Source organism: Camelina sativa, chromosome 6 (assembly GCF_030686135.1).
Source record: "Camelina sativa cultivar CO46 ecotype springtype chromosome 6, ASM3068613v1".
Classification (NCBI taxonomy): Eukaryota; Viridiplantae; Streptophyta; class Magnoliopsida; order Brassicales; family Brassicaceae; genus Camelina; species Camelina sativa.
In genome coordinates, this window is record NC_141885.1 from 27,727,410 (window position 1) to 27,734,817 (window position 7,408).

Consider the following 7,408-nt stretch of genomic DNA (forward strand, 5'->3'; position numbering starts at 1 on the left):
CTCTCTATGGTCTCGAGGGTTTGCGTTGAACTTCCATTTGTTGACCCAAAACATACATTCCAAAATACATATGTAGTCACTAGAAGATGTTGCAAATCCGATCTTTTTGGACAAAAATATCGAATGTCTTTGAATATTAAGATTGTCATTACAATGATCCTATATTGTCGCAATTTTGATGTCTACATTTTCCTAATGAAAATGAACAATTGGAATTACATTAGTATCTGGAAATTGTAATGATAAGGTGTAATCTATATATAGCAACCTTCATGATGAGATTAGTTTAGTATTTAATTAGAAAAAAATGGGACAACCTTGAGTTATACACACCTAACGCATATGTATTAGCAACCTTCATTATGAGATTGATTAACCAAATGTGGAAGGCACGTCTCTCCCCCACAACCAGATCAAACGGCCATAATTCGTCGGAGATAATCAATTCTTTATTTATTTTATTTTATTTCATTAATAAGTTAGCTCAAGCTGGACGTGGGAGCTCCATGTATTAACAACCTTGGTCACGTTCATCAGAGCCAGAAGAGCCAACAACCAAAGATAAGAATTTGAAACTCACCAAAGTATCGACCGATCAATGATGGAGAGTTCATCGAATTCTGACCAAAACGAGGTATCTGTATCGGGAACTCCGACGAGCTCTGTTTCTTCGCCGTACCGGAGAACATACTCAGATATCTCCGGGTTATCTCACCGTTTCGACGTTCAGAGCTTTTATAACCGGCCGTCAAAAACTAACGCCGTTGTGTTGAGTGGCCATGACGAAGATGTCTCCGAAGACGCCGTGGAACCAAAAGATGACGTCGACGCAGATGGAGACGAAGGAGATAGCGACATTGATTCTGTAGAAGATGCAGGTAAATTTTATCAAGATTGCACCTTTGTTCTTTTCACATTATAGTTAAATCGGGTTTTGTAGTGCAGAACTAGAGATGATGAGGGAAAGATTTGCAAAGCTATTGCTTGGTGAAGATATGTCAGGAAGCGGGAAAGGAGTTTGTACAGCTGTTACCGTCTCAAACTCCATAACCAATCTTTATGGTTCGTCTTCTTCTTCTCCTACTCTTCTCATATATGCTCTGTTTTCGAAACAGAGTATTTATAGTGTAGCGTGTGTCTGTTGTGTTGTTGCAGCGACTGTGTTTGGACAAAGTTTAAGGTTACAACCATTGAGTACAGAGAAGAAAGATTTATGGAAGCGAGAGATGAATTGTTTTATGTCTATTTGTGATTACATTGTCGAAGTTATTCCAAGATCTCTTGGTACTAATGTTGAGGTAAGAAGTCAATCAAATATACGATTTCATCACGACTGGTCTCATACACTAAAAACTCGTTTTTGTTGTTGTTTAAATTCTAGATAACAGAAACAAAACTAAGATCTGATATTCTCATGAGTCTTCCCGCTTTGAGAAAACTCGATAACATGCTAATGGTAAGTAAAAGACGTGAATTAGACAGATGGATATACATAATCAAGATTCAAGTTTTCCAACACGATTGGTTTGGCTTTTGTAGGAAATATTGGACAGTTTCACAGATAATGAGTTCTGGTACGTTGAAAGAGGAAGCTCATCTATGAACTCGAGTGGTGGTAGTAGAGATACAGGAACGTTTAGGAAAGTGGTGGTTCAACGGAAAGACGAGAAATGGTGGCTTCCAGTGCCATGTGTTCCTGCTGAAGGTTTATCGGAAGAAGAACGAAAGCATTTGCGTCACAAACGCGATTGTGCCAGTCAGATACATAAAGCAGCACTGGCCATTAACGATTCCACTCTTAATGACATGGATATTCCTGATTCTTATCTCACCACTCTTCCAAAGGTATACACATATATGATTAGGGGAAATATAAAAGATAACTATTATTGCGACTTTCTTTTAACGTTCAGAACTAAGATGTAACGCGAAAGTGTTGATATCAAGTCGGTGTTGTTGTGGACAGAGTGGGAAAGCAAGTGTAGGAGACGTGATATACAAGCAACTCTGCACAGCTGAGAAGTTTTATCCTGACCAGCTTCTCGACATCTTGAAAATCACATCTGAGCATGAGGCGCTTGAGCTCGCTGACAAAGTTGAGGCTTCACTAGTTACGTGGAGGCGTAAGACTGGAGGATTGACTCACTCTAAGTCCTCATGGGACATGATGAAAGATATCGGCGGTGATGCAGATCGTGGCAATGACAAGAATCACATTCTTGCGGCTCGAGCCAGGAGCTTACTCTTTTGTCTGAAACAGAGATACCCTGAACTTTCTCAGACCTCACTCGACATATGCAAAATTCAGTTTAACCGAGTAAGTAGCCCCAAACGATGTTTTAATTAAGATATCCATGGAAAAGATCGAAATTATATGATGAAAATTCTTGTTTGTTTATTTTTTTCTGGTTAGGATGTGGGAAAGGCTGTACTAGAGAGCTACTCAAGGGTTTTAGAAGGTTTGGCGTATAATGTTGTGTCGTGGATTGATGATGTTCTTTACGTCGACAGAACAGTGAGGAACAGAGAAGATTAGGGTTTTCATACTGAGAATTTTTTTTCGTTTGAGCACCGACAAAAAAAAAATGTGTTCTTTCTTTTGGGATGTAATGAGAATACAAAACAAATGTGTTTTTTCTTTTTTCTGTTATGATTGCTTTCTGAATCTGTAAAACTTTCTGAACCAGTTGAGAGTGAACAACAAACTTCGACCACACAGTTGATAGATGAAGATCTTTAATTTTCACAGTTACGTTTATTTACACATCCTAAAACTGAAATCCAGTTTTATGCGATAGCTTGGTGTGGTGCGAAAGTGGCTCTGTTAACACTATAAACCACTCACTTGATCAGAAATTACAAGCCAAGTTCTGAAGTTGAGTGCAGGAATAAGGAAATTTGCTAATTCTTTTGAAACCAGTTAGAACATATTAGTGTTGAGGGTAAAGATGCGACAAGTAGATAAGAAACTAAAATACGCATCCTTTAGCATATTGGCTTTATCCTTATCAGATGTTCTTTAATCATTACTGGTCTTAATTTGCCAAAGAGCTTCTTAATCTGTCAAAATATATTCTGTATTGGATTGTGTCTTGACTGAAACACAATGAAGCAAGATGTTCTTATTGATTAAGTTCAAACCTTGTTTTATTCATCCTCATGTAAAAACAACATACAACTAATACATTCACAACAGAACTCAAAACTTTACAGAAGCCAAATGGAAAAAAACATAACAAGGACTGAAAGAAACAAAACAAAGCGCTTCTTTTGCAGTCGTTGTTGGGGTATTAAAAGCTGTGGTTGTGTGTATCTGCACAAGAACGAAAACTAGAGCTTGTACATTGAAGTGAAAGTGAAACTGTACAGAGCTAACAGAGGAGCTTCTTGGTGATCATGAGCATCTTTCTTCGTCAGCACAAGAAGTGTTGGAGCAGTGAGACTCAAGGAATCAGCTTGTTGAGTGTTTCAGGTTGGACCAAGTATCTGCAGTTGCTGATTATCTCTTCTAATAGTTCATCAAGGATCATTTCACCTGTTTCAGAACCGATGCAACCAATATCAAAGGGGAGGTCCATCCAGTTTCCAGTCCTAGCCAGGTCTTTCTGCACTATCTGGTCTAGTGTGTGAGGAGAAGGCAAAGGTAAGAGATGCCAATAAACTTCTTCTTGTACCACTTCAGTAGCATTTTCCATATCTGGAAAAAACCGAACAGCCGGTTTGACGAATGAAATCCAAGGGCCATGCCCACAAAACTCCATAAGAACTTCATTGATACAGTCAAAAAGAAGTTTCTTATCACTGCAGAGATTTGTAGAACAGAAATCTATGTCATCCATTAGAGCCTGCTCAAGAAGCTGCTCCGAATAAAAAGACCTCGCCAAAAGCTCTTCCCAGTTCAACTCTGAGGATTTCACCACGGCTTGAATGTATGCAAGAGCCAGTTCCTTGTCATCCATCCTAGTTTTGACATCATTTTCTTTGTCGGTTGTTGGAGAATCAGCTTCGTCGAATCTTATGCAAAGTGGTTGCTTCCGCATTTCCACTAATTGAGTCAATGAAGAAGGTCAGAATCTGAGCTCTGAACAGAAGTCTTACTAGAATACTAAATTGGTGTTGCAAATTCTTTTTAGGCATACCTGAAGAGAACCTGGTGCTGTTTGGACTAGTGTCATCATCTGTAAAGAAAGGCTCTAGCACAGACACAGGACTTGACTTTCCCAGCACATCTGTGGTATTTTCTTGGCAATCAGACATTTTTACTGAGGAGTTTGGTGGAGAACACGGTAACTTTTCCTTATCAAATACTTCCTAAGAACAGGATAAAGCAATTAGCCTTCTTTAAAGAAAACAATAGAAACTGTATCATAGACTCAAGGAATCAAACCTTTTCCAAGGGTTGTTTGTGCTCATACTCATCAATATATGCATCTTGGTGGGAAATGGAAGAGCTAATTGCTTCAGACAATGAATCCAGAACAGTCTTCTCTTGCTCTTCCATCTCAGTGTCTGAAATGCCTGCTGATTACTCATCATAAGCAGTTAGTCTCATTTTGACAGTTCAAAAACCCACCAAGGCTGAGAAAGAAACAGATCAACAGAGACAAAGAATAAATAATTACCTTCAATAACTGGCATATTACAGGTAGACGATGTGTCTTCATGTGTGTTTGAATCCGATACTAATAGCTGAGAGTATTGTTCTGAACTGCACTGCTGAAGATTTGGTTTCTCGGTTGTCTGATCACCAACAGTATCATGTGCCAAGGTCACTCTAGGACTGTTTTCTGGTGTGGAGAACTCAGGGAAAGCAAGAATCTTCCCGAGGATTCTTGGTACTTCTTTATCCGGTGAATCAGCAACATCTATATCTCCTTCTGCAAGCATTTCAGATAGGTGTTTCTTGGCAGCAATGTATATACCACACATACTCTTCTTCGAATCTTCACTTCCATGGATATTTTTCTCTCTATAAGACTCACTTTTTGAAGCAATGTCAGGAAATATTTCTCCACCTGAAACATGCCTTCCGGAAGTAGTATCTGTCTCTTCTCCCAAACAACCGTTTTGACTCATGTTAGACGACAATGCATCTGGATCAGGATCAGAGTCATATTGAGCATTGCATGGATTCTTTCCAACACCAAATTTTAGTCTTCTTCTGATTCTACTGAGAATTAAGCGAGAACCAAATCTCCCATTTTTGGCCTTGTTGTCTTTAGAAGGTGTTCCAGGTGATGACCCAACATCCAAAGGTTCAGGCTTCAAAATAACAATTGTTTGTTGTGTGCATTGAGAAGTTCTGCTTTCATTTGGAGAGCTTGTTGTCACTTTGATTCTCTGAGAATCCCCTGAAGTTGGTGTACCATTATTTAAGAATGATCCTGCTTTAGAATCCAAGACCTGAAATGCATCCACCAAGTTGTCACAACTCTCTACCTCGGTATCCTTCTGAGCTATCAACCGCTTTATCAACTCGCTGAACTTCTCTTCGGAATCATCGTTTACCAAATCCACTTCCTTCTGAGTGCATTGATCATCATTTAAGTTCTCTGCATGATCGTCATCATCACCAGCAATCAAAACATTGATATCCTCACTGATTTTGCTGCAGGTTTTAGTTCTCCTCTTCCGGTTTCTGGACTCACACTTTTGCTTACTCTTCTCATCAATCTCCTCTTCAATGAGTTTCTTAACACTCTGCATCTCAGCTTCTTCACTCTCCTGAGACAACAACACAAACAATCTCTACATCAGTTTTTATTTATTTATCATTCCCTGAAAATCATTAACTTTATACAACAAATGAAAAGCAAGTTTTATCGTTAACAAAGACCTCACAGTCACAGTCACAGGTAAGCTGCTTCTCAACTTTAGTCTCAAACATTCCATTATTACCTGCATTAATTGTTTCATCAAACCAACAAAGTGAGAATTTTTTATGTTTTTGTTTTTGTCGCAGAAACATTTTCTCAATCATATAGAAAAGAAAGAAATAAAAACCAATGATTCGTTTGCTTCCACGTTTCTTATCCATCAAAAGCTTGTGGGTAGATCCACCATGTCTGAAATCAAACATGCTCATAAACACCCAAACACATCCTATCCCTTCTCTTGAGAGATGTCTTCTACAAATCTCTTTCTCCATTAAAATCAAGAATCCTCTTCTTTTTAGTTCTTCTCCTTTTCTCTCTGTTGAGCAAAATGTACAAAAGGGAGTAATTATAAAAAGAGATACCAAAACTGTGATTACAATCAAAGAATATCAATGTCTGAATCAAAACTAGTCTTTTAATATGATTCATGCATTGTTGATCCCTACGAAATAAAAGAAAGAAAGCATTAAAACAGAAAAAAGAAAAAGAAGAAAAACTTTTACCTTAAGAATCCGATCCAATGCTTGGAAACTGAACAAGACAATCTACTGATAAAGCAGAACTAGTGCTGATACTTTTACTCTCTAGTCACTCACTCACTCAGAGTTCCATATTACTGTTAAAGAAACCTGGAAGATTATTATTAATTTTTCCAGATTTCGTATAAAATGCGGCTTTCTTGGCTTATTATTAATAGAAATAGGAAAAATCACGAGAGGGTGACGACGAAGCTCGAAGCACGAGGGTAGCTTGTTTAGCAAATTGTGTCATTTAGTAGACCCACTTCTCACCAGAAACAAAAAAAGAAAATATATATATATATATATAGTATAGTACTCAATTTTAATAGTATAAAATACCCAGAGATCGATATTTAATTAAGAAGAAAACAGAGTACTTAGCGTGATTAAAATAATTTTGACATTTGGCATCAGATTACAAGAGTTTCTACATTAGAAACGACAAAATCCGATCAAGTTTCATGATTTACGTAACTATATAATTAAAATAATACTAGAAGAAAACGATAAAAAAAAAGTCAACAGCTCTGTCTTTGCTGTTCATTTCCGACATAAGAAAAAAAAACAAAAGAACAAAGAATCAAACTCCATTTACCTAATCATAACCGAATTATAATTTTGTAATGACAATCCTATATATATATATATATATTCTGGTAAGTAATAACTTTGGCTAAAATGTGGATACACATGACATAACTGTTAGTACATTTTACGTAATCGTATGTGACTCTAAATATAAAGACATATAATATGATTATATGAGTGATGATGGATAGTGGAGAAAGAGAGAGTGATATGAGTGATGGTCGTAAATAAATGGAGGAGGAGAAATGAGAATATCGGTAATTGTCTCTCGGAGTCGGTAAGGTAAAAAAATGGTCCTGGCCAAGTTGTCCGAGTGAGGGTACCGTACGGCGACAAGTGTGTCGGGAAGGGCAAACTCGTCAATCTTTATAACTTTATTTTTATTTTTGTGGAGTCTTTCTGACTGACTCACACCGTTTATAT

The 7,408-nt window shown here is 37.5% G+C and overlaps 2 protein-coding genes across 3 annotated transcripts; one reads left to right on the top strand and one right to left on the bottom strand.

Annotated features, from left to right (window-relative positions):
• The first annotated feature begins 410 nt into the window (after nt 1-410).
• On the top strand, nt 411-2,748 carry LOC104793559 (rop guanine nucleotide exchange factor 4-like). The gene is made up of 7 exons (XM_010519930.3): nt 411-878; nt 946-1,062; nt 1,156-1,298; nt 1,382-1,456; nt 1,540-1,845; nt 1,967-2,317; nt 2,414-2,748. The coding sequence occupies exons 1-7, from the start codon at nt 599-601 to the stop codon at nt 2,534-2,536; spliced, it is 1,395 nt and encodes a 464-aa protein (XP_010518232.2). The 5' UTR covers nt 411-598; the 3' UTR covers nt 2,537-2,748.
• Nucleotides 2,749-3,125: 377 nt separating this feature from the next.
• Nucleotides 3,126-6,840, bottom strand: LOC104793560 (uncharacterized). 2 transcript variants are annotated; one of them, XM_010519933.3, is made up of 7 exons: nt 6,380-6,840; nt 6,004-6,192; nt 5,837-5,898; nt 4,623-5,724; nt 4,388-4,521; nt 4,140-4,311; nt 3,126-4,045 (listed from the first exon to the last, which is right to left on the bottom strand). In XM_010519933.3, the coding sequence occupies exons 2-7, from the start codon at nt 6,146-6,148 to the stop codon at nt 3,444-3,446; spliced, it is 2,217 nt and encodes a 738-aa protein (XP_010518235.1). In that variant the 5' UTR covers nt 6,149-6,192; nt 6,380-6,840; the 3' UTR covers nt 3,126-3,443. The 2 variants fall into 2 exon arrangements, with proteins under 2 accessions (XP_010518235.1, XP_010518236.1); XM_010519934.3 differs by having other exon boundaries at nt 4,388-4,518; nt 6,380-6,670.
• Nucleotides 6,841-7,408: the final 568 nt, after the last annotated feature.

What these genes read in the sequence shown, in the direction of transcription:
- LOC104793559 (XM_010519930.3), top strand. Translation starts at nt 599, where the DNA reads ATGATGGAGAGTTCATCGAATTCTGACCAAAACGAGGTATCTGTATCG. An exon ending in CTCTTGGTACTAATGTTGAG is followed by an intron (nt 1,299 to 1,381) that starts GTAAGAAGTCAA and finishes TTTAAATTCTAG; the next exon opens with ATAACAGAAACAAAACTAAG. An exon ending in GCAAAATTCAGTTTAACCGA is followed by an intron (nt 2,318 to 2,413) that starts GTAAGTAGCCCC and finishes TTTTCTGGTTAG; the next exon opens with GATGTGGGAAAGGCTGTACT.
- LOC104793560 (XM_010519933.3), bottom strand. Translation starts at nt 6,148, where the DNA reads ATGGAGAAAGAGATTTGTAGAAGACATCTCTCAAGAGAAGGGATAGGA. An exon ending in TGGAAGCAAACGAATCATTG is followed by an intron (nt 5,899 to 6,003) that starts GTTTTTATTTCT and finishes CAATTAATGCAG; the next exon opens with GTAATAATGGAATGTTTGAG. An exon ending in TAATATGCCAGTTATTGAAG is followed by an intron (nt 4,522 to 4,622) that starts GTAATTATTTAT and finishes ATGAGTAATCAG; the next exon opens with CAGGCATTTCAGACACTGAG.